General features: G+C 53.9%; 13 protein-coding genes across 13 annotated transcripts; 7 read left to right on the plus strand and 6 right to left on the minus strand.

Annotated features, from left to right (window-relative positions):
* Positions 1-42: 42 nt before the first annotated feature.
* Positions 43-1,003, minus strand: AB675_10977 (Ferri-bacillibactin esterase BesA; the record flags this gene model as incomplete). The annotated part of the gene is made up of 2 exons (XM_018139784.1): positions 43-793; positions 843-1,003. 2 exons carry the CDS (start codon positions 1,001-1,003, stop codon positions 43-45), a joined length of 912 nt encoding a protein of 303 aa, XP_017995497.1.
* A 973-nt stretch (positions 1,004-1,976) lies between these two features.
* Positions 1,977-2,790, plus strand: AB675_10978 (uncharacterized protein; the record flags this gene model as incomplete). Its single annotated transcript, XM_018139785.1, has 2 exons — positions 1,977-2,396; positions 2,446-2,790. The coding sequence occupies 2 exons, from the start codon at positions 1,977-1,979 to the stop codon at positions 2,788-2,790; spliced, it is 765 nt and encodes a 254-aa protein (XP_017995531.1).
* Positions 2,791-3,185: 395 nt separating this feature from the next.
* On the plus strand, positions 3,186-3,902 carry AB675_10979 (Mitochondrial inner membrane protease subunit 1; the record flags this gene model as incomplete). The annotated part of the gene is made up of 1 exon (XM_018139786.1): positions 3,186-3,902. One exon carries the CDS (start codon positions 3,186-3,188, stop codon positions 3,900-3,902), a length of 717 nt encoding a protein of 238 aa, XP_017995438.1.
* A 678-nt stretch (positions 3,903-4,580) lies between these two features.
* Positions 4,581-5,859, minus strand: AB675_10980 (54S ribosomal protein L35, mitochondrial; the record flags this gene model as incomplete). Its single annotated transcript, XM_018139788.1, has 3 exons — positions 4,581-4,866; positions 4,914-5,298; positions 5,346-5,859. The coding sequence occupies 3 exons, from the start codon at positions 5,857-5,859 to the stop codon at positions 4,581-4,583; spliced, it is 1,185 nt and encodes a 394-aa protein (XP_017995520.1).
* Positions 5,860-6,305: 446 nt separating this feature from the next.
* On the minus strand, positions 6,306-7,330 carry AB675_10981 (uncharacterized protein; the record flags this gene model as incomplete). Its single annotated transcript, XM_018139789.1, has 2 exons — positions 6,306-7,177; positions 7,225-7,330. The coding sequence occupies 2 exons, from the start codon at positions 7,328-7,330 to the stop codon at positions 6,306-6,308; spliced, it is 978 nt and encodes a 325-aa protein (XP_017995507.1).
* Positions 7,331-8,185: 855 nt separating this feature from the next.
* Positions 8,186-9,844, plus strand: AB675_10982 (Oligouridylate-binding protein 1C; the record flags this gene model as incomplete). The annotated part of the gene is made up of 3 exons (XM_018139790.1): positions 8,186-9,286; positions 9,339-9,495; positions 9,561-9,844. 3 exons carry the CDS (start codon positions 8,186-8,188, stop codon positions 9,842-9,844), a joined length of 1,542 nt encoding a protein of 513 aa, XP_017995440.1.
* Positions 9,845-10,279: 435 nt separating this feature from the next.
* AB675_10983 (uncharacterized protein) lies at positions 10,280-11,356 on the minus strand (the record flags this gene model as incomplete). The annotated part of the gene is made up of 1 exon (XM_018139791.1): positions 10,280-11,356. One exon carries the CDS (start codon positions 11,354-11,356, stop codon positions 10,280-10,282), a length of 1,077 nt encoding a protein of 358 aa, XP_017995517.1.
* Positions 11,357-11,702: 346 nt separating this feature from the next.
* AB675_10984 (uncharacterized protein) lies at positions 11,703-14,244 on the plus strand (the record flags this gene model as incomplete). The annotated part of the gene is made up of 2 exons (XM_018139792.1): positions 11,703-13,946; positions 13,996-14,244. The coding sequence occupies 2 exons, from the start codon at positions 11,703-11,705 to the stop codon at positions 14,242-14,244; spliced, it is 2,493 nt and encodes an 830-aa protein (XP_017995455.1).
* Positions 14,245-14,291: 47 nt separating this feature from the next.
* On the minus strand, positions 14,292-14,923 carry AB675_10985 (uncharacterized protein; the record flags this gene model as incomplete). Its single annotated transcript, XM_018139793.1, has 3 exons — positions 14,292-14,588; positions 14,615-14,826; positions 14,875-14,923. 3 exons carry the CDS (start codon positions 14,921-14,923, stop codon positions 14,292-14,294), a joined length of 558 nt encoding a protein of 185 aa, XP_017995525.1.
* A 298-nt stretch (positions 14,924-15,221) lies between these two features.
* AB675_10986 (uncharacterized protein) lies at positions 15,222-17,850 on the plus strand (the record flags this gene model as incomplete). Its single annotated transcript, XM_018139794.1, has 2 exons — positions 15,222-17,008; positions 17,082-17,850. The coding sequence occupies 2 exons, from the start codon at positions 15,222-15,224 to the stop codon at positions 17,848-17,850; spliced, it is 2,556 nt and encodes an 851-aa protein (XP_017995478.1).
* A 1,084-nt stretch (positions 17,851-18,934) lies between these two features.
* On the plus strand, positions 18,935-23,037 carry AB675_10987 (Carboxylesterase NlhH; the record flags this gene model as incomplete). Its single annotated transcript, XM_018139795.1, has 6 exons — positions 18,935-19,882; positions 20,758-20,874; positions 20,926-20,985; positions 21,181-21,678; positions 21,744-22,608; positions 22,661-23,037. The coding sequence occupies 6 exons, from the start codon at positions 18,935-18,937 to the stop codon at positions 23,035-23,037; spliced, it is 2,865 nt and encodes a 954-aa protein (XP_017995522.1).
* A 1,111-nt stretch (positions 23,038-24,148) lies between these two features.
* AB675_10988 (Defective in cullin neddylation protein 1) lies at positions 24,149-25,062 on the plus strand (the record flags this gene model as incomplete). The annotated part of the gene is made up of 3 exons (XM_018139796.1): positions 24,149-24,207; positions 24,261-24,331; positions 24,380-25,062. The coding sequence occupies 3 exons, from the start codon at positions 24,149-24,151 to the stop codon at positions 25,060-25,062; spliced, it is 813 nt and encodes a 270-aa protein (XP_017995523.1).
* Positions 25,063-25,375: 313 nt separating this feature from the next.
* On the minus strand, positions 25,376-26,641 carry AB675_10989 (uncharacterized protein; the record flags this gene model as incomplete). The annotated part of the gene is made up of 2 exons (XM_018139797.1): positions 25,376-25,931; positions 26,004-26,641. The coding sequence occupies 2 exons, from the start codon at positions 26,639-26,641 to the stop codon at positions 25,376-25,378; spliced, it is 1,194 nt and encodes a 397-aa protein (XP_017995469.1).
* Between the last annotated feature and the right edge of the window lie 462 nt (positions 26,642-27,103).

The following is a 27,103-nucleotide window of genomic DNA, read 5'->3' on the forward strand; positions in this document are numbered from 1 at the left end:
AATTGAGTATGCTCGGCGACCAGGCAAAAATGCCATCTGAACCTATGCAAAGCGGTCCGGGTCCAGCACGTCCAGCATAGCCCAACCTATGGCGCAGCCTGCCACACTGCCGTGGTCTTCATCAGCGTATGCTTTGCACTTCACCAGTTTGAGCTTGTCGGAAGCACGCAGTCGAGCCGCCATTTCTTCAACCAAGTCATTCGTACGCCAGCCCAATGCATGAGCTGCCCTCAGAGCGTATTCTTCCTCCGACCACGCTTTACGCCGCCGTATGTACTGCTCGTAGTAGCCATATGAGAGGTACAGACTGAGTGGCTTCCTGGAGTTGCGGTCGTCAAGGAACCGCTCTGCCTCCGAGACAAGGTAGTTGTCGTTCCAGAAGATCGATGGACTCAATGCAATGTATGTGTCAAAAAGGGCACTTCCTGAGAACATAGAATACAAGGTGCAGAGTCCGCCATACGAATGGCCAACCAGTACCTCACGTTCGGGCTTGTGCCCACCGAGGACGACCTGAAGCACATGTCGTCGGACCGGACCTTCAATGAAGCGTAAGAAATTATCAGCACCGCCGTGGGGAGCGTTGAAGACCGTGCCATCCCAGCTGCGGGGCGGACTGTAGGTCTCGGTTGGAGGTGTGAGATCGTAAGACCGTGGATTGCCGAACACGTAATGCCCACAGTCTGGGTAGCCTATACCAATGACTACTGCATCCTTGCTCTGTGGCGCAGCTAGACCTCGTCGTACTGTCTCAACGGCCGTCCAGAAGTGAGCGTTGCCATCGAGGACATAGCTATTGGTTCTGGATCAGTGATGAGACTCTGAAGGTTCAGAAAACTTACAAGACCGGAACTGAGGGCTTGTTGTTGATCGGATCGGCTTCCCATGCCAGTGGCCAAGAAATCTGAATGAGGTATCGCTCTCCTGCATCGTTCTTGAGCTCTAGCTCTGTAGTGGACGGCGCGGAGGCCGCCTGGGTTGTGATTTCCTTGCTTAGTTGCATTGTAGATGTGGCCGCTTGTTGTTCGGGTGCCGGTCTCTATGCTCGCAACGAAAGTGTTTGGCTAAGGGCCGTACCAGTCCTTGCTTTGTCAGTCGTCCTGAGTGTCAGCTGGGAGCGTGCCTTCGGATTGCGACTCTGAAGGGATCACGTCAGACGGGGTCGCGCGTAGCGCTTGGCGTTCGTTCCTCCACAGCCCAAAAAGTGTGTGTTTTGAAAGCTCGCCGATACCACATCGAAGTCATCACGCCACCAGACCTACAATCGTGCACAAGAAACTCCGGTCATGATCCGAGCGGCTTCGGGGCCCGTGGGACAGTCTCGCCATGTGGGCAACCGACGAGTGGTGTCATGCAGGGACTTCGTGGTCAAGAAGATGTTGACAAGGGGTTGCAGAAGACTAGAAGGCCGTTAGCGACGTGAAAAGTTTTCATCTAATCTAATCAGATCCACCGGTCCAATAGCAGGAAGACATCTACGAGGTACCTGAGTGGCTCAAACTATGTCAGATGCTCAGATGATAGGTGGAAGGCGTATCTCGCTCAACTGCATTTGGCAAGTGCTTTCCACAAGTCTTGCTCGACGGCGTTGTCCGATGATTGATCGGAAGGAACGACCAGTGCCGAGTGCCCCTCCATTGATCAGGAAGCTTCGGCTCAAGGGAGTCGTTCTCAGAAGAGAGTGTCACCGAATGATTTTTGGGAAGGCACCAGCCATCGTGTCACTCGCAGATTGCCTGAAACAGGCGACAAATATGTCATATACTGAGTCGAGACTGCTGCGGGGATCCCAACTTTGATCCTTTGAACTCGCGTGACTAGAACCGAGTGTACACTCACAGTACGGTGCAAAGGGTTGCACCACTTCCGCATTTTGGCTTCTGACATTTACAACTGGGCAGCGTGTCCTAGGGAATGATTGATAGCTCGGGCAGCCAGGTCTAAGCACACAATCGCATTGTGGCGCAAACCTCGTCATGTCGAAGCCAACCATAGTACTGATACCAGGTGCCTGGCACGTCGCCGAACACTATTCTCTACTGACACCCTACCTCAATGACGCTGGCTACCAGACGCTACCTCTGACTCTGCCGTCAAGCGGTTCCGATCCAGCAATCCCAGACTTCACAGCCGATGTCGAGGAGGTACGACTTAATGTAGTCCCGCTGCTCGATGCTGGAAAGGACGTGGTCGTAGTGATGCATTCCTACGGAGGTATCCCGGGAAGTTCAGCCATGAAAGGCCTGTCCAAGACGGATCGTGAAGCTGCTGGTAGACCCGGAGGAGTCACAGCCTTGGTGTATATGTGTGCATGGATGCTGGACGAAGGCGTGTCAATGTTTCAAGGTGGTGGTGGCAGAGGCGGAAAAGGAGGACCGTCGAGTTTCAAGATTGAGGTGAGTGGCATCCTCTCTACCGCATTCGCGCAATGCTCATGACATTCAGAATGATCGCTCGACGCACCTCGACGCAGTCAATGCAATGTACCATGACATGCCGGTGGACGTGGCAGAAGGCTTCGTTGCAAAGATGCGACCATTCAGTTTCCCAGTGAGATATTCACCAGTCACGTATGCAGCTTACAAGCACATTCCAACGACGTACCTGCTTGCGAAAGGAGACAAAATGATCGTTTACGAGCGACAATTGGAGCTGGTGCAGAATGCTGGCGTGCCGATCACGACTTTTACGTGTGGCGCTAGCCATTCGCCGTTTGCTAGCAGGCCGGAGTATGTAGCACAGGTGATCAGACATGCTGCTGGGGAGAAGGTCGACGTGAAGGCGGACTGAGAGTCAGCAAGCCGGTTTCGAGATGTGATTCATGAATTAGAGTGCCGAGCAATACATTGCAAGATTCAAAAGTCGACTGCGTCTCCAAGAGCGCAGGACAGGATTCATGATTATTAGTGGTTCAGCATGTTCAGGCATGAGCATTGTATTGATGGCATCGTGGTGGTTGAAATTACAGTAGCAAGTTAAGAACATCTATATCCCATGTCGGGGGCGGAAACAAAATCCGGGTTTCCCCACGACAACTCGAGCTTCAAGTTCCTACATGTCAGGTAGTAGTACCCAGCAGGTGGCCATGAGACGAATCGTACCTCTGCGGTAGCAGCAGTAGGCGCGAAAAGCTCTCTCTGGGGCTCTAAACACGAGTTGCTCACCAATTGGTCCACCCATGCAAGATGTCGCGCCTCCCGTCCAGATCAGCAAAGGCCATCAACCTCCCCTCGAAACCACGCATACCAACATCTACCACACCGCCGCTCCGCACACCCCAGTCCTCGACGACTACAGTCAAGACGCCCACATCCACGAAACCACCACCCTCCCTCTTCTCCCGCCTCCGCCCATACTTCCTCCTAGCAACCTCCTTCTACTGCGCCGGTACCCTCATCACCAACCACGTCATTCACATCTACCCCAATACAGGCCCCTCCATGGCACCCACTGTCTCTAGCTCCGGTAGCACCTACACAATCACCGGTCTATGGTACGCTGGCGGTCGTGGGATAAAGCTAGGCGACATCGTACAGGTGCGGCACCCAATGTTTCCGCGCATGCTGGCTGGCAAGCGGGTTGTCGGAATGCCGGGGGATTTTGTGGTTAGGGGGCGGGATGGGGAGGGTGGTGTTGGTGGGAGGAAGGCTTCCCGAGGGTTAGTGGATGGAGATGAGGAAGACGAACAAGAAGAGCCGGAGATGGTGCAGGTCCCCGAGGGGCATGTTTGGTTGAATGGGGATAATCTGGCGTGGAGTCGGGATAGTCGAATGTATGGGGCGGTGCCGATGGCGTTGATCACCGGGAAGTCGTTATGGCTGGTGGATGGGTACTGGCCGGGGAGTTGGAGGGGCGTGTGGCGGGATCAGATGGTCAGGATTGAGGAAGGGGATGTCGGTTGATGGGGCACGTTGTTTGACATTCATCGTCTCGTTATCGACACACTGATCCTGGGTCCGAATAGACTAAAGCGCAGCTTTTCACCTGGGCAAAGATGATCGCGATCGTCGTGGTCGCTCTTCTGGGCTAGCATCTCCTGGTCATCAGGTGGGCATACCTCCGGACCGCTTCTCAGACGTCTGCCCCACGCTAGCATCCAAGACAGGAGCTGGAGCAGAGCATGGGCAACGAAGAGTCCCCAGGCAATCGCACATTCACCTTACCGCCAAAAAAACAAAAACTCAAATCCCGAAGGCCATTGAGAAACCTAGCCTGATAGGGTTTTTTGGGTACATTTCCTAAGTTCCACGCCTTCAACGCTATTGATCGATCGGAGGAGGAGGAGGAGGTCTGAGGTCTGTTCTGTTGCGCCTAACATAGCAGGGTGGCCCGAAGAGATGAGGTTATGGTGGTACCCAACCCTGCTACCCACCTGGACGGTGGTGGCTTAAGAACTGGTTCCGAATCGCTAGTCAACCGTTTTCTGGTCGATTGCTGACCGAAGATATAAAACGACAATGTAGAAGGGACAAGTCGTTAAGTGCCAAGACTCAGCATCAGCGTGGTGGAAGAATGGGTGACGAAGAGATCGGTCTATCATGCAATATGGTTCTACAAAGTTCTGTACAAGCACCAACAGGCTATCTGAATGACGGTGGATTCCTCCGCTTATACGGCAGCGGCTCGACCTTCTTGCGTTTCAACTCAACATTGGCGCCCTCAATGCCATTGCGGGCCATAACATCCGCCATGGTATCATCCCACTTTGTGCGGAACAAGGCGGCCCCGATCGGCGACACAGGGTGTCGCGTCAGAGCTTTGCGAATAGTGAAGTTGTCGCGCGTGTACATGCTCGTCAAGGCTTGCGTGTCGAGTTCAAGGTTATTTCGGTTCTCGAGCAGGATGATTGCTAGTCGGTGGTACGGGCTGCCCTTTTGAGCAGTAGGCGGGAGCAGGGGAGGATGACTTGGGACTCGTCGAGCTTGGCGAAGTCGATGATAGGCGATGTAGGAGTGATGACAATGTTGGTTGCGAGGAAGTGGCAGCGAGACTCGAAGAGGTCTGTCTCGGTGTTGGGAACATCAGGATCGATGACGGCGACTGTGAGTAGGCGCTCCCCACGCTTGAAGCTCTGAACCTTCAGGCTTGGAGGTTGTTCGCTTGTGGACGAAGGGACGAAATCTCCAGGTGACATCGAGCGCCGGTTCCAGAACGTTGTTATGTCAACATCCAGCTCGCATTGAGGAAGGACATCGGGCACGACTTTCATGGTCTCGATACGCTGGACTTGAATCTTTCGCCGGTATTCGCGCCATTTGCGTTCGGCGAGGAAGCGATAGATTGGCTTGTTCAAATCGCCTGCGACATGTTAGTCCGTGTGGTAGCTGTAGCACTTCGCCACTGACCTTGACCATCCTCAAACCGTCTCTTCACATTAGGATCATTGATGTCCGCAAGAATCTTCAGCTTTTCAATCTGCTGTTCCAGGCCTTTGATCTTCAGGTCCTTCTGCTTCTGACCATGTGCAAGAGTATCCGGATCGATAGCCCGCGCCCTGTCCAGCCGCTCTCTTTCGACCTCAATCTGCTTCAGCTTCTCGTTCCGGTCTGCAATGAGGATCGCTCGAGCTTCTTGGAAGCACTGATATGGAAGTGCACTGAAAGGGACAGAATCTGTGTGCTGAAGCGCAGCTCGTCGTCTTCTGGAGCCGATCGGAGGCTTGCCGGCTTGTGCGAGCTGGCTTTCCTCTGTCTTCAAGGTGACTGTCGCTGGGTCTGGCGCAGGAGTTGGAGCAGTCTCGACTTCGAGGTGCCGGATAGGAGTGGTCGAATATCGCCTAGCTGTTGTAGCCGGCGCGTCAAAACACGCGGCTCGAAGGGAGCGCAGCAGAGCCGTACTCGGAGCTCTGGATGGTGCCATGACTGCTGAGAAAGTGAGTAGCAGCACTACGCACGCGAACTTGTAGTCCAGTCCAAAAATGTACGGAGTAGAGATATCGTCTGTTTTAGGCAAGTTTGGCGAGATGATCTTTCGATGCAGCGAAGCATTACTGTGTATCGAACAAGTCCAATCCTCGACGCAATGCTGAACGCAACTCCACTGAAGGAGCCTGAAGATACGACGACGAGAGGTACCAATGCTGTTGGCTTCCAGGGTTGAACCCGGGATTAGCAGTAGCATCACTCTCTCACAAGATCGCCTGGAATGTATTCATATCGCTACCAGATCTAATGATGTACAACATGGGTATCTTCTGAAGAGAAATCCACTCGTGGCGCCCGCGAGCCATTGATACCACCATCGTAGGCCTTCCAATGCATGCATCCCACCTAGCAAACAAGACGCCGATATTCTGCAACTAGTGCCTAATTGTTTGTGAACATGCTTTCCAGGTCCATGTTCAGGTCCAGGTTTACGTCCTCATCATTCATACCCATATTTCCATCCATTGGCATGTTATCGAAGTTTTCAGCATCAAAGATCATGTCGAATTCGTTAGGTCCTCCAAGATCTGGTAGACCGAAATCGAGCGTCTGTGTCGTTGGGTTGGTCTGCGGGTTCTGTGTACCGTCTCCTGTGCCACCGGCTGTCGAGTCTTGGTTGGCATAGCTTTCTAAACCTGGTAGAAGAGTGTTGAGATCTGACGAATCGGTCGCGTTTTGGTCGTTGGTCGCGGAGGAATCACCGAACACATCGTCATTCAGGCCAAGATCGAAACCCAGATCACCGTCGCCATTCATGCCTCCATCGTCGCCTGTAGGCTCGCCGAACATGGACTCGAATTGATCGAAGTCGTTTGCACCTTCCATCGTTGCAGCCGTTTCAGGACCCGCTGGAGTTGGCTTCGCTGACACTGAGAATTCGTCGTTGGTTTCTGGCGGCTTCTCCGGTGCAGGCTCTGGCGGTTTTAGAGGCGATGGCTTCTTCTGTTGTGGTGATTGATCGGTAATCGCGACTGGCGACGTTGGTTTTGGCTTCGGCGGTGTCGCTACAGCATTCTCAATCTCTGCCGCAGGCGCAGGAACCTCTTCGGTCTCTTTGGCTGCCTCCCCAATCTTGACACGCTTGGCCTCTTGCTCTTTCTCGGCGGCGTCTTCTTCCTCGCTGCGTTTCCTCTTCGCTGTGGCGGCTTGTTCTTCTCTGGCTTTGGCTCCCGCTTCTGTTTGCGCACAAGCAGCTGGTGCTCTAAGTACCATTTCGCGTCCAGTATTTGGATCTCGCAGTCGTCGAGCGCGTCCTGATAGCGTTTGGAGCACTCTTCGATGACGCCTTTGGTGCTTGGACCAAAGTTGACTGTGTCCTTGAACGAGTATGCGATGCGCGTCAGTGTCCCATTGTACATGCCCTCGATACTCTTGACCGGGTCATAAGGCGGCTTTGGCGTCGCCATGGTCGCCGCTAACGGTGTTCAGTCGTTCAGCGCCGCTCCATGATGCTAATCCGTCGTCCTCTAGCACTCCAAACACTTAAGCCGTCCGTTTGTGTCAGGCTTGGGAATGCATATTTGGAGACGTCGAAAGTCGGTTCTCGGATAACTTCCTCCGTTGAGCGTGGGCGGGGCAGCCGCTGGCACTAAACCGTGTTCAGTCCAATGAAACGCGAGCTCGCACTGAATCTGACAGGCGGCGACTCGAGGAAGGTTCGAGCCCGTTGCAGCGGGTGGTGAGATGCAGCAAGAGCGAAAGCCCACTACGACTGCCGATCTGCTGCTACCACAGCACTACAGCCTGGAGCTCACACGTCTTCTCTTCTCTCCTCTTTCTCTCTCTTCTGCAATCTGGATACTATCATCGCATGAGATAATCAACTCTTCTTCTCGCCTTTATTCCCTTGTCGTCTTCTCTTTTCGTCTCTCTGTCCGTCGTCCCGCGAGTCCTCCAGTCCTTGCGCTTGTTAGGCATTGTGCGTTGCAACCTCATAGTCACAGGCGTTTCAGAGCTAAGGACATCTATCTCATCAGCCGGAAGCAACGATAGTTTCTCGTCGTCAATATCTCCATATCTCGCACACACTCACGACCTCGTTTCTCAGAGTCTCTACAGTCCTGTTCAGCCAGTCAGCCTTACGATTTGTCCGTCCGTAATTGCGATCACGCACACAGCCAGCGCTTTCCGATCCAATTCTGCACTCTGAGCGAATTTCCTGCCGAAAAGAAGGCGTCGAGACGAATCTCCTAGCTTCACCTTTCTGTTACACATCTGTGTAAAAGTTGCTTCGATTTGAAATACGATTACCACTGAACACAATGGCTGAAACTGTTGCGTCTACTTCCCTCCCACCTCCGCCAACTGCGGCTGGTGCGCCGGGCTACGAGAATCCGCCGACGAGCACTGCGGCTGCGCCTACCTCGACCATGGCACCACCTCCGACCCTGGCGCCAATGGTCATTCCGCAGAACACGAATCCTATCCCACAAGCCATGGACCCTATGAGCGCACTGTCTCCAGGTGGTCAAATTCGTCGCATGGCTCCTGAGCCTAACAAGCGAGCCCTGTACGTCGGCGGGCTGGATGCTAGAGTCACCGAAGAAGTTCTAAAGCAAATCTTTGAGACCACGGGTCATGTCACAAATGTTAAGATCATACCTGACAAGAACTACGCTGCAAAAGGCGCTAACTACGGCTTCGTCGAGTATGACGATCCTGCTGCAGCTGAGCGTGCTATGAGTACCCTGAACGGCCGTCGTGTCCACCAGCAAGAGATCAAGGTCAACTGGGCGTACCAAGCGAACACCTCCAACAAGGAAGACACCACAAATCACTTCCATATCTTCGTGGGCGACCTTAGCAACGAAGTCAACGATGAGGTGCTCCAGCAAGCCTTCTCTTCGTTTGGCTCTGTCTCCGAGGCCCGTGTTATGTGGGACATGAAAACCGGTCGGACTCGTGGTTATGGCTTTGTTGCCTTCCGCGACCGTGCCGAGGCTGAGAGTGCCCTAGCCAAGATGGACGGCGAGTGGTTGGGTAGTCGGGCGATACGCTGCAATTGGGCGAACCAAAAAGGGCAGCCTAGCATGAATTCACAGCAATCGATGTTGGCCATGGGTCTGACTCCCACAACACCGTTTGGGCATCACCACTTTCCTACGCAGGGTGTGCAGTCCTACGACATGGTCGTTAATCAGACTCCATCCTGGCAAACTACCTGCTACGTCGGGAATCTTACCCCGTATACGACCCAAACAGACCTTGTCCCTCTGTTCCAGAACTTCGGCTACGTCACGGAGACACGTTTCCAGTCCGATCGCGGATTTGCCTTCATCAAGATGGACACGCACGAAAACGCTGCAATGGCCATCTGTCAACTTTCAGGCTACAATGTGAATGGACGTCCACTAAAATGTTCTGTACGTACAGTCTTCGTCTGCATGGAAGAATAGGTGCTAACAAAGACGTCAGTGGGGCAAAGATCGTCCTCCCACAGGCCAATTCGATTCGCCTAACAGTGCTATCCCATCCGCCAGTACTCCTTCAACTTACAACCCGACTTCTCCCTTTGGTTTCCCGCAGTATGGTGCGCCCACGCCAATGAGTGCTTATCCGCTTAGTCCGCAAGGTACGTCACAGACTCCCACAACATGGCCTCCACTCAATATCGATCCGATCTAACATACTTGACAGGACCATCCCCATCCGCCCGTTGGGCCGACCAGATGGCTTCTCCTTATGCTACCACCCCGCAAGCCCAATTCCCGAATATCCCTCCGCAGTCCGCTGGCGCTTATGGTCGTGGCCAAGCTCCCTCGCATGCGCAATTCCCACCACCAGCCATACACCCGCAGGCACATCCCGGCCAGCACCATCATCAAGGCCCGCAGCACCATCATCAGCTACAAGGACATTTCGGTGGAGGCGCGAACGGCTATGGCGCTCCAGGCTACGTTCAGCATCATCAGCAGCACTAGAGTGGCAGCAAATATGATAGGCTGACACGACGTTGGTCTTCTGACAGTACAGTGAGAACTCGTGATCGGGAGCGGAAGCGAGCGTCCAGGAAAAGGCAGAGGGAGGCGAACGGGAAGCCGAAGTCCTCGGAGGAAGAGGACCTGGGTACAACATAGAAGTCTGGAGACAACGTCCGCAGCCTGTCCGAGTTTTCAGCTTGGTTGTTGGCAGGTTGATCGCATTGTTGCATGAGGTTGGCATGAGTGGAAGGATCTCTGGGTGGAGCTAAGAGATCGACGGACTGATGCGTTGGGTAGATGTCGTCTGCTTGTATCGTCCTGGAAGCGCATTTTGAGTTAGCCAGGATACTCATCTCTCCGACCTTGAAATGTAAGATATGCGTAGAGCAGACAACCTGACGTCCAGACCTCGTACTTGTCGTGGTCGCTCTAAAATTATCTGGGATTCGGCACTTTTGCAAGCACAGCATCAATCACATGCTCCGGCTCCAAACCCCTCATATACTGCCTCACCGCACCAATATCGCTGCCGAACTGCGTGCTGCGCTCTCGCTCCGGCTCCGCTACTATCAGCCGATGTGGGAAGACCTTCTTCGCAGCGAGTTCCAGCAGAGACGGCGTGACGTAATCGATGCCGTGCAGTGGTGCGAGGTACTTTGCTAGATCCACGAAGCAGACATTGCTGTAGGGCGTGATGCCGCTATCGACGCCGCGCTCCATTCGGAGGAACACAACAATGTCTTGCAGGTGGCGTCGTACTTCTGGCGTGATGGTGACTTGCTTGCCGAGCTCAGCCAGACGGTCGAGTGAGTCTTTGCCAATGTGGTGTTGGGTAGACGAGCGAGACCTCGACAACGACGCACTGCGGAAGGGATCGTCCATCTCCATGTCCTCCACGTTCGGGAAACCATCCTCTGGCTTGTGTCGGTGGCTGATGAAGATCCGATCGTTGAGTTGGCCGTTGATGCGGACGTGCATTGTTGAAATGGAAACGATGGGCAGGAACAGGAACAGCTTCGGCACGGGGTGAACAGTCGTCTTGCTGAAGACGCGATGTTTTCTGATCAAGTCCATGACTTGGATCTGAACGTCGTGGCTGGCGTAGTTGAAGTTCTTCGCGATGATGACGTTCACGACCATCCGGTTGTCCAGGGTTTGCTGCTCGACGTGGCTGCAGGCGCCACCACGGAAGCTGACGTTGGCGATACGGGATCTGAGGGTGGTTGCTGCGGCCTCGCTGTCGCTGTTGTCGAAGTCAGCGTCGTCCGCGAAGTGATGGGTGTCGTCGAGTATGGCTTCCACGAAGGTGTCGACGGACTGCAGGTCTGATGGCTCGAGGACAGCGTAGGATAGTTTGAACTTGTCGGAAACGATCAGGGCGAGTTCGGAGGCGAGGTTGTTGATGGAGTCGTCATTCCCATAGATGAGGCATGGCTGCCGTGCGATCAGACCAAGTAGAACGGCGAGCTCGAGATCGCTGGGCACGGTGGCTAGGAGTTGCTCGAGGTCCATGTTAGCGTCGCGTTGCTAGGTAGCGCTACACGCTACATTGTCTACAGTGGCAGCTCACGTGTCAGCAACACCGAGCGAAGTCTTGTGAGAGACAACAGCCTGTGAGATCCGAAATGCAGGCCTCTTGTGCGTTATGTCTCGTCTGGCATGAGCGGTCAGTTGCTGTTGTACTGTAACTCATCGCTGGAAAGGCGTCGGCCTCAAGCTCCACTCTACACTCAGACCGTAACGTCATTGGCCAGCCATAAACTACACGCGAGCACGTCGACCTCAGTTCAGGAATCTGCCAGTCTAAGTCTGACACTCATTCGGTATCAGCCGTCATGCTGATTTTGCAGCCGCATCGATGACAACGAAGAATCCCAGGGCAGGCTGGGAGAAGATCGACAATCAATTTTACCGCAAATTCCAGCTCTACGAACAGGTCTTCGATCCTGATTTGGAACTCGAGAACTATCTCATCGCAGGGGCACCATACTCAGGAGCTCTAGCGCTATGGAGGGATGAATCCAAGATCGCGCGATACCGTGTCGGAGCGTCGACGAAATCAACCATTGACATATATTCCTCCTCCGGCCAACTGATCAGCAACATCAACTGGGACAAAGGCTCGATCCGTGGTCTGGGGTGGTCAGATGACGAGCAGCTAATCGTTGTGACCGAAGATGGCGCTGTCAGATGCTACTTTGGACTGCGAGAAGATTTCAATCCTTTCTCACTGGGCAACGGTGCCGAGGAGTACGGCGTCGTGTCGTGTCGGTTCTGGTCGCACGGATTCGTGGCGTTGCTTGCCAATAATAGCCTCATATCTGTTTCGTCCTTCTCTGAGCCTAGGCCGAAGCAGTTAGCTGCAGCTCCAGAGGGGGAGGTCCACTCGTGGTCTCTCATTCCGCCTGCATATACGCTCTCACGGTCAGTCGAAGTGCTGTTGGCTGTCGATAAGACCATTTTTGTCGTCGATGCTACAGATTCCGAGGATCGAGGACTCAGTGAGGGAGCCTTCAGACATATCTCTGTTTCTCCAAATGGCAGGTTCGCAGCACTCTACACAGAAGATGGCAAAGTGTGGGTTGTGGGGAGCGACTTTCAGAACAAGTACAGCGAGTACGACTCAAAAGTGAAGACCCCTCCAGCACAGCTCTTCTGGTGCGGCAATGACGCGGTCATACTTGCGTGGGAGGACGAGATACACGTTGTTGGTCCTAATGGCGCAGCAACGAAGTACTACTATGATGACCAAGTTCACGTCATTCCAGACGTCGACGGTGTCCGGTTGATAACGAACCAGAGCTGCGAGTTCCTCCACAAAGTGCCTGATGCATCGGAGGAAGTCTTCAAGGTTGGTTCAACTGCGCCGCCATCGGTACTCCTTGATTCGATTGGCCTGCTGGAACAAAAATCGCCTAAGGCCGACGAGAACATACAACGGATTAAGCATAGTCTGCCTGACGCTGTCGAAACTTGTATCCGTGCAGCCGGACAAGAATTCGATCAGGGACTGCAAAAGCAGCTACTTCGCGCAGCGTCCTTTGGCAAGTCAGTCTTGGACTTGTACAGCAGCGACGAGTTCGTTGACATGATCAACGACCTGCGGGTGCTGAACGCCGTCCGCGATTACAAGATCGGGCTTCCGATATCCTATGAGCAGTATATCAGACTTGGACCTGAGCGACTCATAACTCGTCTCATCAACCGTCGGGAGTATCTTCTAGCAATGAAGCTGTCTGAATTCTTAAATCTGCCCCTGAACAAAATCTATGTCCACTGGGCCAGCCAAAAGGTGAAGAATTCTGCTGGGGATGACGAGTCAATACATAACACCATCACAGAGCGTCTGAGAGGCAAGTCAGGCGTCTCCTTCGAGACGATTGCACGGACAGCATATGATGAGGGACGTGGTCATCTCGCTACTGACCTACTCAATCACGAGCCTCGTGCCGGCAAGCAGGTTCCGCTGCTGCTGAACATGGAAGAGGACGAGATCGCCCTGAGCAAGGCCATCGAGTCTGGAGATACCGATCTTGTATTTTTCGTCCTTCTGCATCTACGGCAGAAGCTGCCTCTGGCTGCCTTCTTCCGCAGCCTTCACGATCGGCCCCTTGCAGCTGCACTCGTCGAGTCCTCCGCGAGAGCCAAGGACAGCGAATTGCTCAAGGACCTATATTACCAAGACGACCGACCCATAGAAGGCTCCAACCTCCTTCTTGACGAAGCGATGCGCCAGCCGCAGGTCCAAGCCGCCGTAGACAAGCTCAAACTCGCAGCTCGAGTGCTCGCCGATGCGAAAGATCCTAACGCTGTCTTCCAGACCAGAGCTCTGAACGAGGCACAACAGCTGTTGAAGGCGCAAGAGGTGTTCGACAAGGACGTGTCAGACAGCTCGGACAGCTACTTGGGTCTCAGCGTAAATGACACACTGTTCCGGCTCATACAGTCTGGTTATGGCAAGCGAGCAGCAAAGTTGCAGAGCGACTTCAAGGTTCCGGACAAGACGTGGTGGTGGGTGAGACTTCGTGCGCTTGTTGCTGCAAGATTATGGGGCGAGCTGGAGGAGGTCGGGAAGGTGAAGAAGAGTCCTATTGGGTGGGAGGTAAGTCGTTGTCCTGTGGCTCTTCTTGGGAATGACTAATGTGAAGCAGCCTTTCTACAGCGAAGTCCTCGGTGCGGGCAACACTCGCCTCGCCTCGACCTTCATTCCAAAGTGCACAAATGTGCCTGCCTCCGAGAGGGTCGAGATGTGGGTGAAATGTGGTATGGTTGTCAGAGCCGGAGAAGAGGCGCTGAAGGCCAAAGACCTCAATGCTCTCGAACTGCTTCGTTCAAAGGCCACTGGCCAGCAAGCGGGCGAGATCGAGCGGATGATCAACCAGCTACGACCACGGAAATAATCATGTCGTCGTGGGCATCGTGTTTCTCGTCGGTCCAGCCCCCGTGATCAGGTGATATCCTCCAGATCCGATCCAGCATTCGAGGCCGTCCGGTCAACAACCACGATTTTGCTCAGCGCTGCATTTGCCGGCAGCACTACACCGTCGACAATCTTCATCTCCGCATCACCGTTCTCGTCTTCCCATTCCTCGTCGTTTCCATTCTCAATCACCTGGTCATGCCCGTCCTCACCCAACACCTGGAAGCGTGGCGTCTTCCGCTTCTCCTCTTCCGCGCCGTCGTTGATCTCCTCCCAGATGGCCCTCCGGCCCCTGACTTTCTTTTGTCTCGCCTGGAATGATTCCTGCTTTTTTCCAGTTGGTTCATCACAGTTTCGGCACGAGCGAGCGTACGCTCCTGTCTTGCTCGTTGGCTGCGCTTCATAGGCTTAGCTTTCTTCTTCGAGGCCTTATGGACACCTCCGCCATGTTGAGCTGCCAGGACTGGTGTAGCGTCGGATGCTCGGGGTGCATCTCTGAGAGATTTGTCTAGGTTGACGGAGGGGGAGGAGGCTCGTTTTGCGGCGCGGGAGCGGGGGTTGACTGGGGTTTGTTAGACTGGTCTTGGGACAGGAGGACGGACGAGCTTACCACCAGGCTTCTGCTTAGCTGCTTTCGTCGTGGCCTTCGCCCGAGCCATTGCTCCGTCTTCCTTCGCGGTGTAACTTGTAATTTAACAGCCACCGATTCGATTTCCCAAAAGTTCAAGTTTGTTGGAGAAAGTGGTGACTCTTTTCCGCGCCGGTTGACGGTATCAGGCAGGTTCGCCGAACAGACTCCGGTGACGTAATGCCAAAACACGTGGGTAGACTTCCGGGTCTTTGTTCGATAGTCAGGTCAAGCCTTGAGACTGTAGCACTGCTTGCAGGAGCATACTGTGAACATACACTCGTACCAAAGAGCCTCTGAGATATGTCAGACGCGTAGCTATATGCTCAATGGCGCCAGCTCGACCTCTCAAGCGCCAGAAAACGAACGAAGGTCCTATCGACAACAAGCCTGAGGCACTGAAGCCGGAGCAGATACCATTGCCGCCTGACTCGCATATACAAGTCCCGGCGCCGACCCCAGATGCAGCATCGAAGAAGACGTCCGATACAGATTCGAGACGTAGCTCCTGGTATCCGTCATGGTCCCGCAAGACCGCGTCCATCGCGGTTGCCAACAGAGATAACGCCACGAGTGCCGAGACTGCCTCGATCATGAGCGACCGCAGTACTCCCCGTCGCCCTTCTACACGGTCTGCCTCCTTAGCCATGACGCTGGGGAAGGGCAACTCGACTCGGTCCCTGCCTGTCAATGCCGAGACTTCGAAAGTCAACGCGACACCTGAAGCCAGGACTCCCTCGCGGACGAACTCAATGCAGGCTGAGGCGGACAAGGGGAAAGAAGTGGCTGGGAAAGATGCGCAAGGGCCATCAAAGGCCAATGAGGTTACTTCGGAGCAGATACAAGCGGTGGACAATGGTACGAGCGCCGAAAAGAAGGTTGATACCTCAAATATGACCGGGAGTATACGCTGGTTCGCATGGCTCGGAAAGGACGGTCCCGTGTCTGAGCAGGACAATGCAGCGGATGCGGGCAAAAGTGCGTCTACAGTCGTTCATAATAAGGTTGACGCAAAGCCCGGTGCTGGAGAGCAGGCCTCCCAGCCGCCAGCTGCTGCGTCACTTGATCAGACGACAACGAATCGTACAGCAGAGACAACACCGGCTGAGCCGACTGCGAACCAGAAGAGGTCGTGGTTGCAAATGCTGGGTGGCGAGAGCACGATGTTACCGTCCAGACCCGTGCCTGGAGCGTCCACAGAACCGACCAGTACACGAGCAAGCGAGCAGAGCAAAAACTTGGACGTGCCGCTCCAGTCACCGACGAAGCCTGAATCATCACAGGGGTCGTCGATAGAAGCATCACCACCTCCACCACTACCCGGCAATGCCTCGAAATCGGCTGGATGGGTATTCTGGTCAAGAGAGAAGAATCCACAGACTGAGACACCGCCAAATGACGAGCCACGGAGGGGTGAGATTGCGATCTCCGACACGCCGTCGCAGAACAAACCAAAACGCACCTCTATCAGTATGCCAGACGAGCAAAGGCCATCCACGAAGGATATCAAAGCATCGGCACCGAAGAAGGCTGATAAGGCAGGTTCAATCAAAAGCCTAGAACGTCCACAGACTCCGATAGAAAAGACAATCCCGAAAGCGGTCGATTCGAAAGGAACGAAAAAGATAGAGTCCAAGAATGCTGCTGCCACTGCTGTCGAACAGCCAAGTCCTCGCCCTGCATCGCCAGCGCCATCAAAACAAGCACAGGACAACCTCCTGCTTCCGGCGTTTCACGACACTTTACATCTGCACCAGAGCCCTACACTGATGCAACAGCTCGGCAGACTGCTATATTATACCAGAGAGCCGGAGCCGGAGTTGAAACATCTCTCCTTGGTCAAGGACCCACCAAGGATACGAAATGCCCTCGCTATTGGCGTTCATGGCTACTTTCCTGGTCCCATGGTGCGAACACTACTCGGGCAGCCTACTGGCACGTCTATCAAGTTCGCAGACATGGCAGCTAAGTCGATAAGGAAATGGACTAATAATCGAGGCTACGACTGTCAGGTCAAGACTGCGGCGCTTGAAGGCGAAGGCAAGATAACCGAGCGGGTAGAGCTGCTTTGGAAGCTGCTGCTGAATTGGATCGACGAGATTCGAAAGACAGACTTGTAAGTGCCCATCTTAAGATCTGTGGGCTGTTGCTGACTGCATGGTGATTAGTGTTATGGTTGCCTGCCACAGTCAAGGCGTGCCAGTTGCTGTAATGCTGGTGGCCAAGCTGATCCAGTTTGGCTGCGTCAATGCTGCTCGTGTCGGCATCTGCGCGATGGCTGGCGTATCGATGGGCCCATTCGCTGAATACAAATCGAGATGGATTAGTGGGTCTGCTGGTGAGCTCTTCGAGTTCTCTGACCCTAACAGCAAGGTGTCCGCCCTGTACCAAGATGCTGTAAACACTATCCTCAAAGCTGGAGTGAGATGGACACTCGTAGGCAGCATCGATGATCAGTTGGTATCCCTCGAATCATCCATCTTCGCGCCGATAACACACCCTCACATCTACCGAGCCGTATCGATCGACTCTAAAGTTCACGCACCAGGCTTTCTATCCCATCTTGTGGGATTCGTCCTCAAACTCCGAAACTTGGGCGTGCAAGACCATGGTCTGATAAGGGAGCTCTCATCTCCTCTGGCTGGAAGTCTGTACACGGGCGAGGGTCATTCGAGAATATACGACGACGAGGCAGTCTACGACATGGCCGTTTCTTTCGCGCTTGAGACGACTGCCTTGTTGGGCGTGGAAGTGACCAAACGAAATGTCCGAACGACCGGGGCGAATCCGTACATTTTGCCCTTTGCGTTACGTGGAATCTTGGAAGAGGACCTGGTTCGGTCTGAACTCCGCCAAGAGGTCGACCAGTTGCTACATCAGTTCGATGATTGGAAGCCATCGACCAAAGCGTTGAAAGACGTGAAATTTCGTCTGGAGGGAGTCCGATCGAAGCTATAGATCTGTCGCAACATATGTATGGTATGAGCTGCACATCCATGTGCGCTTTTCTGAGAAGATTTGGTACATACGACTACCAGTCGTCAAGGAGGCTTGGCTGCAAGGTATAGAGGAGCGTTTACACCATGGTTTAGCGCAAGGCGTCCAGGAGCGTTGAACTTCGTAATTGAATAAGCATAGATGTCGTCTGAAATAAGCCAATCAAGAGCTAGTGCAAAGGAGGCCGTTTCAAGTTGCGAAGGTGCTTTGTCATTCCTTATTACGTCGTATCGGCCGGAAGCCGTGACCTACACTGAGACCAAACGACATCGTGTTCTCACTTTGAGGCGTGCTCTAGCATGCCACAGTACACAGGAAGCTTCGAGACGAGCGGCGGCCGCTTCAGATGGCGCCGAAAGGGGGTTGACCCCGCGTCTGTCCCCTTTGTGCTTAGGACTACCCCGTAACCTCGGTCAGCGTATTTAGCCCGGCGTTGACTGCCCACCTCTCTAGGTACAGCAGATCAACCCACGCGTTGCGAGGCTCGGCTTCAAGTGCTTCCGCTGTCGGAGACATTGTTTGAGTTCGAGAGCTTTGGGAAGGTCATAAAGCTTGCCTCGGCCAAGCAGAATGTACGGCCGCAACCAAAGGTGGCATCATGAAACTCTTCACAACAACGATGATCGCCTCTGAGTGATAAAGAGAGCTTCACTGCTGCCTTGGAATCTCCACGACTTGAGATCACCCAAACTTTTCTGGTTTGGCGGATTTACCTCGAGTGGCATAGTGCACGGGACTTGAAGCATCATATGGGGTAAGGAGGGTCTTCAAGCTACCGCCCGCACAACGAATACGATATATCCACAGTAGCGGAGTACTTGTTACCAGGCAGGACGTAAGAGGCGTATAGGTAGAGACTCTTATATCCGCTGGATGCAGCTTTCGAGACTTCCAACGAGCCGAAGGTACTACCAAAGACTCGACAAGAGCTCGACAACGTGCCGGTATAGCACGATCTACCAATCCACGAGGCAGTCATCTATATTGTCATTCAAGCCGGCCCGTTAGCAGTACAGCCACCAACACTCACTCTCAGCCAACCAAGATGGCTCTCGGCCACGACCCCGAATTCCTCCCCGCCATAGCGCCACAGCTTCCCTTCCTCACTACTCTCCCAGTGCCCAAAGTCCACGAGCATCTAGTCATACGAAACAATGTCGCCAGCCTCTTCACCCAAGACTCCCGCCAGATCCCTTTCCCCGACGGCATCAAACAGGACCTATACACTTTCAAGTCCTATGACGGCGCCGATATCGAGGTTACGCACACCTTCGACATGGCGTCCACGGAAGCAGCAAAGACCAACAAGGCGCCACAGCCGGCTATCGTCCACTATCATGGCGGCGGCCTGATCGCCGGCTCAGTCGCGATGTTCGCCCCAGGCATCGCCCTGAATTGTGCCCAGACTGGCCGCCAGATCTTCTCGGTCAACTACCGTAAGGCGCCTGAATGCCCTTACCCGGGTCCCGTGGAAGATTGCTTCGCTGGGCTCAAATGGGTGCATGACAACGCAGAACGCTTCAACATCGATCCAACGCGAGTCGCCGTGATGGGCGAGTCCGCTGGTGGAAATCTAGCCGCCGGGACCGCACTTCTGGCCAAAGAACGAAAATTGTCCCCACCACTCGCAAAACAGATCTTGATCTACCCAATGCTAGACGACCGCAACCTCCACCCGAACCAGGGGCTGGATCCATTTGCGACCTGGAACAACGTCTCCAACATCACCGGCTGGACCGCCTACCTGGGCAAAGACGCTGTTGGATCAGAGCAGTCGCTCAACAAGGTGCCCATCTTCGCTGCGCCGAACAGAGCTACGGTCGAGCAGTTGAAGGGTCTGCCGAAGACGTACATGGACATTGGGGAGTTGGATCTGTTCAAGATTGAGGATATGGAGTACGCGACGAAGCTGGCCCAAGCGGATGTGCCGTTGGAATTCCATTTGTACCCTGGAGTGCCGCACGCGTTTGAAGGCATGGCGCCCAACATTGCGGTCAGTCAGCAGGCGAGGCTAAATCGAGTCAGGGTTATGAAGGACTTCTGAGCGTTGAGGGACGAATCTAGAGCTGAGCGAGAGATCGGGAGGAGCCAGACGATGCGCAAGGCCTGACCACGGCCATCATGAAGAACTTGGCATATGATCCTGACCTTTTGGACAGCATAGATGCGAGCAACGTATCGAAAGCGAATCTGAGATTGTTTGATGGTTACGCAGGTGTGGACTCGGACGTAGGGCTGAGGGTCACATCAAGCTCCGTTCTGTCGATCAGCTACAAGCAGACAGAAATCGCGAGATGCGTTTCACTTGTGTCTCCCGATCGATATTTTGCCTTGTAGGGCGGCTTGAGCTTCAGCGACGTTGTCAAGGATCTGTAATCAGTTTCATTGCAATTGAAGCATCTTTGAAGCACGGTCATTGCACAAAAAGCTCGACTGCGCGCTGTAACAAGCCTGATCCAGTGGATTCTTCAGGCTTGAGCGTGATTGACGAGCGTGCAGCAAGTCCATTGCGGGTATACGAGGTCATTGGAATCAACCTTGCACGCTGGTCACTGTTCCTGCATCCCGTCTGCTGCGCCGCAGGGCTCAGTTTACTCCACTATGACGCGCTAGTTGCATCTTCACATAGCAGCGCTTCTTGACAAGTCGTGCAATTTATAGGCTTACTTGAAGAGCATCTTCCCGGCGAAAGTTCAGTCTCACGAACACTACTTTCTCACTCTCGTTGCAACGAAGTAGAACTCCTCGAATCTTACAGTCATGGGTGTAAGTTGTTCCCGAGGATTGCCCCTCATTCCATGGGCATACCCCGCCACACAAGGCACACTGCGAGTCGTTCTTGGAATTCCCGCTGATGACGCGTAACAGTTGGCATCGAAGTTGGCCGCCTCCCAAGGTGCACCCTATCCAGGCGGTCCTGGCGCTGGTGGTCCTCCCCCGAATCTGCAAGCTGGACAGCCTCAAGGAGGTCAGCCTGGTGGCTATGTAAGTCATGGTCCGATGATGAACCAAGCATTGTCTAAACATCCGCGTTAGCCGGGTCAACAGCAACAGTATCAACCCTACCCAGGCAGTGGTCCTGGTCAGCAACGTCCTGTAAGTTTATCAAGTGACAGGTGCTGCTGGAGCACCGCCCCTACCCTAGCGAATCCTTCAGCCACAATTGTGAATCTTTGCTGCGGTGAATTTATGTCGCATGTGTGACGTCGATTGCCGGATTCACCTCGAAGTCAAGTCGCTCTTGCCACGGTTTGTCGATAATCTCCACGCCACAAACGCAGCACTCTGAAGTACGCCTACGACCGCTCAGACTTCCTACATTCTCTCGCAAGAAGTTCTAAGCATTCTTCGGTATCCATATTCATGAGCAAGTTCTCGAGATTAGCACAAGCCGCGCCAGGCGGAAGCGCACCATATCCAAGCGCACCTTCCCAACAACCACAACAACCATCGCAGCCGCCATGGTCGCCGAACTCGATTTCAGCATATCCTCAAGGTCCCCCAGTCCCACCTCGACCGAGCGCATCTCCTCAGCCTGGGTATCAGCAACCACAGCAGAACATGTACGGCGGTCAGCAACAGGGCTACCAGCCGCAACAGCAGGGTTATAACCAGCAATCACAGTATGGTCAGCAGCCACAATACGGCCAACAGCAAGGCTACGGGTCACCATATCCTAATTCACCACAACCCGCATATCAATCCCATAATTCGCAATACCCAGGCCAAGGAAGGCCGCCGCAGCAATCGCAATATCCTGGCCAACAATCATATCAGCAGCAGAACTATGTTCGTGTTTCGCGCGTTTGCTTCATACCGTGACGAAAGATTTGTACTGACTTAACTTTTCGTAGGGCCAAGGTCCTCCCGGTGGCCAAGGGTACCCAGGTGGCCCGCCACAAGGTGGTCCCCAAGGTGGGTATGGCGGCCCTCCGCAGCAGGGTGGTCCGCAGGGTGGCTACGGTGGTCCCCCACAAGGTGGTGCCCCTCCAGCTGGCAACGCTGGTGCATACAAGCAGTTGATGGAAGCCGCTGTGCGCGAGAAGGGCCTTCAAGCATTCTACCCTCCTGGCTCGCCTGCACTTGATCAGATCGCATCCAGAGCGCCTCAACAGGTCGCGCAGCTCGCATCACAATGGCGTATCAACAGTGAGATTGCATCCGATATCGTCAAGCTCGCCCTGTACGACGTTATCCTTTACATCGACGACAGTGGCTCCATGGCATTCGAGGAGAATGGTGAGCGGATTGATGATCTGAAGCTGATCCTCGGTCGCGTTGCCTTCGCCACTTCACTGTTCGACGAAGATGGTATTCAGATTCGGTTCATGAACTCTCCCGAGCAGGGCAACGGCATCAGAAATGAACAACAGGTCAACCAGATGGTCGCCAACACTAAGTTCTCTGGCCTGACTCCGATGGGTCGGGAGTTGCAGAACAAAATCCTTGGTCCACTAGTGCTGCAGTCTGCCCGTAACGGTCAACTCCGCAAACCCATTCTCATCATCACAATTACCGACGGCCAGCCGACGGGCGAGTCACCATCGGACGTTGCTAAGATCATCAAGAACGCCAGCATGGAGCTGGAGAGATCTCGCTTTGGCAAAGGCGCTCTGGCATTCCAGTTTGCCCAGGTCGGAAACGATCTCAAAGCTCGGGAATTTCTGAGCAAGCTCGATGAGGAGCCGACGATTGGTGATATCATTGATTGCACATCAAGTAAGTCTAGATAGCGAGAATGCACGTGGAAGACGAGGCTAACAAAGATCAGACTACGAAGTCGAGGCTGACGAGATGTCACGCGCCAATCCTCCTGTTAATCTCACACCTGAGTTGTGGCTCATCAAGCTTCTCCTCGGCGCGATCGACTCCTCATACGACTCCAAGGACGAGAAGAGTAATGCTCCGCGTCCTCCTCAGCAAGGTGGATACGGCGGGCCCCCACAAGGCGGTTATGGCGGTCCTCCCCAGCAAGGCGGATACGGTGGTCCTCCTCAGGGTGGATATGGTGGCCAGCAGGGTGGCTATGGCGGTCCTCCTCAGCAAGGCGGATATGGCGGTCAACAGGGCGGCTACGGAGGTCCTCCTCAAGGTGGCTATGGTGGTCAACAAGGTGGTTACGGTGCTCCTCCGCCGCCCAGATATTGATATGCCTAGCTGCGGTTAAGCGGAGCACTTGGCCATGAGCCTTGATCCATCAAACCCTGAAGCCAGACACGGCATACAATGCAGGCCTTCAGATAGTCTTGGGTGCCCACATATGGACAGCGACCTAAGAACCCATTGCGGCAACACCACACGCAAAGTGAATACATATCCATAGCTTCTAATTTACGACATAGAGGCAGAAATCAAAGCACACCAGAGCACAGTCTCTTGCTTTGTGCTTTCTCTCACTTCATCATCATGCACGCTGATCAAATTTGCGTAGGTAGCCAGCATCATGAGGTGCAAGTATAGCACGAAGACATACCCCGGAGATAGCATCAATTTGTTCCGCCGGCTCAGCACGACTGCCTCGTTTCTGCCCGATTGCCTTGCCATCAAGACCCCATCGCCATCACCGATGATCTTGGTATCCTCCGTTGTCGCGTCCGGGTAACATCAGTACTTCGCGGCCATTGATCGCTTACTTCAAAAAGCGATCTCCGAAACGAAGACAACTTTTACACCACCGCTACTTCGAATTTGGCTGTCGATTGTCTCTCAGCGGGGCGGCCACGATGGCGCCTTACACATCTAGCCAGCGGGCTATGATAACACAGTTCTGCAGCTTTACCCAAGCGAAAGAGAGCATAGCGGCGAAACACCTGAAGAATCAAGATTGGAATGTCGAGAGAGCAATAGATGTGTAGGTCTCCTCCTTCGTCGTGTCACTAGTGGCGGTGTTTGCTTTGCCCATCGAATTCAATCTGCAGTGCAATCCCGTCGTTTGAGGATAGCTGGACCGATACGAGTGGCCTCGGGTGTGTGCCTCCAAGGGTGAGAACCCTGAGTCGGCAAAGGACTTGCACAGGCAGTGAGGAGATTCATTGAGTGCACCTTCACTTTGAATCCACTTCCCCCAAGATCTTCACATGAAAGGAACTGCCCTGGGTGTACCTGCCTGGCAACTGCAACTGTATTCGGAGAATCCGCAGCCTCTAAGGATTACGGAGACTCTGTTATTTATCACGCTACTCATCTACGCTACTCATCTACGCCAGTATTGCCGAGAAGTCTTACATCTCCAGACTATTGCTTCGACAACACCCCAAAAATGTCTTCCTCCAAAACACATCGCGTCAAAAAGCCAAAAGCGCCACCAAAGAAGATGGAGTTCGTTGCATGTCAGACAATGCCCGCGACCTTGCTAACCATATTGTACCCAGGTTCTACGGCAACATATCAGGAGATTCCCCCCTCTCGGTAGCCGTCAGCCAAGTCTTCGACAAATACCGAAGTGAGGACCCGCGTTCCCTGAGTCATCGCCCTTCTGACGATAGATTAGGTAAAGACCAAAAAGATACAATCACAATCGAAGACGCCATGCGCTACCTCAACGACCTCAACGTCGCCCTCGACGAGCCCGTCGTCCTCGCCCTTTCAGACTTCCTCTCCTGCCCCACCCTCGGCGAATTCACCCGCGAGAATTTTATCACGGGCTGGTCCGACGCCTCGAAAGAATCCTCCAAGCCCCTCGACACCCTCGCCAAGCAAGCCGCCTACCTCACCACTCTCCGCAAGCAACTCAAGACCGACCCCGTGTACTTCAAGAAGATCTACCGCGCGAGTTTCCAGTTCGCTAAGCCAGAAGGCCAGCGCTCTGTGCCGACTGATGCGGCGGTTGAGTTCTGGCGTATGTTTTTCCAGGCTTCTACTGGTGGGATTGATTGGAAGACGCCTACCTCGCCCAACACTCCGTGGTTGGATTTGTGGATTGAGTTCTACAACTCGCAGCACAAGCGGCCTGTCAACAAGGATTTGTGGAACATGGTTGGGGAGCTCATGCTGAAGACGATCGAGCGCGATGGCGAGAAGCTGGAGTGGTACAAAGAGGATGGTGCGTGGCCGATGGCGATCGATGAGTTTATTGCTTGGGCGAAGGAGCAGCGTGAGGAGATTGGTGCGGTTGCTACAGCTGAGACTGTGGGTGGCGGCACGGATGGTGCGAATGATGTGGAGATGACTTAGGTGATCATAAAGTTCCCTGGTATGACTATCTCCAGGGTTGTCAGATGTTCAAAGGTCAAGATACACCCTCGAGTCGCAGCCCTCCGGGGTCAACAGGAGCCTTGGTGATGGAAGACTTTTCGCATACGTGCGTCAATGAGATGCGAAGACGGCTCAATAAAGATTAGAATGAAGACTGACAATTTCATCCTCTCAAGTTCCTGTTGCTACCTTCGAGGCCGACTTCGAATCAGACTGAATTTACAGTCTACCCAGTGTGTCTGCTTAGTCCACAGCCCTGCTGAAGTCCTCCCTAGTGCGACTTGTTGTCCTTTCACATGGTGTGTTCGCGTCTAACCCTAGCTCCCGTCCGGCTCGAGCCACTTCGCTTCACAGACGGCTTGTCGCCATCAACCAACTGCTCCGCCAGATGCTCAGTGCCCTCCTCGCTAGCATCACCATCCGTAGGCACGACCGAGCTGCGACTTCGTCCATCAGCCAAGATCTTCACACCACGCACTTGATCCTCCTTCAATACCTGCGCAATCTCCCCACTGGCATGTCTCTTCTCCAAACTCGTCTTCGCCGTGGCCAGACTCAGTTCCGACTGCTCGATCTCGCGCTTCACCCAGGCGGACTCCTGAATGCGGACAAGGAGGGGTGACATGTAGGTGCTGCAGTACGAGGTCATCGTCATGAACCACTGACGGTATGCGGTGGGAAAGCCGTGGACAGCGGTTGTAAGGTCATTGATGCCGGAGGAGAAGGCAGAGCGGAAGTGGACGGAGCGGCGGATGTAGTGGAGGAAGTCAGAGTGGATGTAGGCGTCGTAGATCTGCGGGAGGAGTTTGATGAGGTTGAATTCGGTCATGGATGGGGCATTGAGGTACCTGTGAGTGGTCAGTCTCCATAATTGCCAGAAAAGTAAAAGCTCTGATAGGAAAGTGCCGCGTTTCGCTTACTTCGTGGTCAAAATGACTCGCTGACGATACACTGACCAGAGCGCAACATCTGTAGGAACAACGGCGAAGATGGCGAGCCCGGTGAGCCATGTTATGGTTGAGGTTTGGTCGTTACAGTTCTTCGCGGAAGTCTGCACCATCTTGACAAGTCTGGAAATTCCCTCATCAATCAACTTGCTTCCCTCATCGTCGGTCTCAGTATTCTCGAAGTTCTCGCGCAACAGGGCTCCGATTCGCACCATCTCAGAAGCCAAGCACCGCAAATATGACTTGGTAGCATCCGGGAGGTCGCTACGATCCACTTCACCTAAGTACTCTTTGTAAGGATTGGTCTGCGGAATGGGCTCTCTGAACATGAGATGCTTGAGTGGTGTTGTTCGGGCAGTGGAGTCAGTGATGCGGCTCTCGTCGTTGTCATTGTCATGATGAGAGGATGGCGACGATTCGACGGTGTCTGGTGCCGATTTTGTGTCTGGCGAAGTGCGACTGGTCGAGTCATCTTCGCTTGGTTTGGTAGCCGCCGTGCCCATCGCCGCGTCAATGGAGTCGAAGTTGATTTCTGGATACTTCAATGACACTGAAAGGAGCTCCTCCTGTGTCAGTATCAAAGGTGATGCACCTGGTGGTAAGGATGCCATGATGGGCAGCTGTTTCTGCGTGTCAGGGTCAGGGTTGGAGGTTCAATTCAGATGAAGCCGTTCGCAGGTGGATTGGATCATGGCAGGAAGTGTGTGATAAGGGATTTAGCAAGCTAGAGTGACAGGTGACCTGATGTTCTTTCCATGGTTGAGGCACAAATGGTGCAATTAGCAGTCACTACTTCATTGCTCTTTCCTGACCTAAGTGTCATCATGACCTTAATTTCTCCTGAGCAGCCGCTTTCCAGCATGTGGCAATTCACAGTCGAAGATATGCCAACTCAAACATGCGAGGCCTTGTCGTTGGAAAATGGGCAAGTCCATGATGATGTTGATAGAGGCCATGCAGTCGTCCGATGAGCTCAAGTCGTCAGAATGACTTCCGTCGCCAGGATAAACCGTGGGTTATTCTTCGCGCATTGACTAATTGGCACTCCACGGAGCAAAGAAAGTGACAACTTA

This window comes from Cyphellophora attinorum (assembly GCF_001299255.1).
Source record: "Cyphellophora attinorum strain CBS 131958 chromosome Unknown Contig39, whole genome shotgun sequence".
NCBI classification, from domain to species: domain Eukaryota; kingdom Fungi; phylum Ascomycota; class Eurotiomycetes; order Chaetothyriales; family Cyphellophoraceae; genus Cyphellophora; species Cyphellophora attinorum.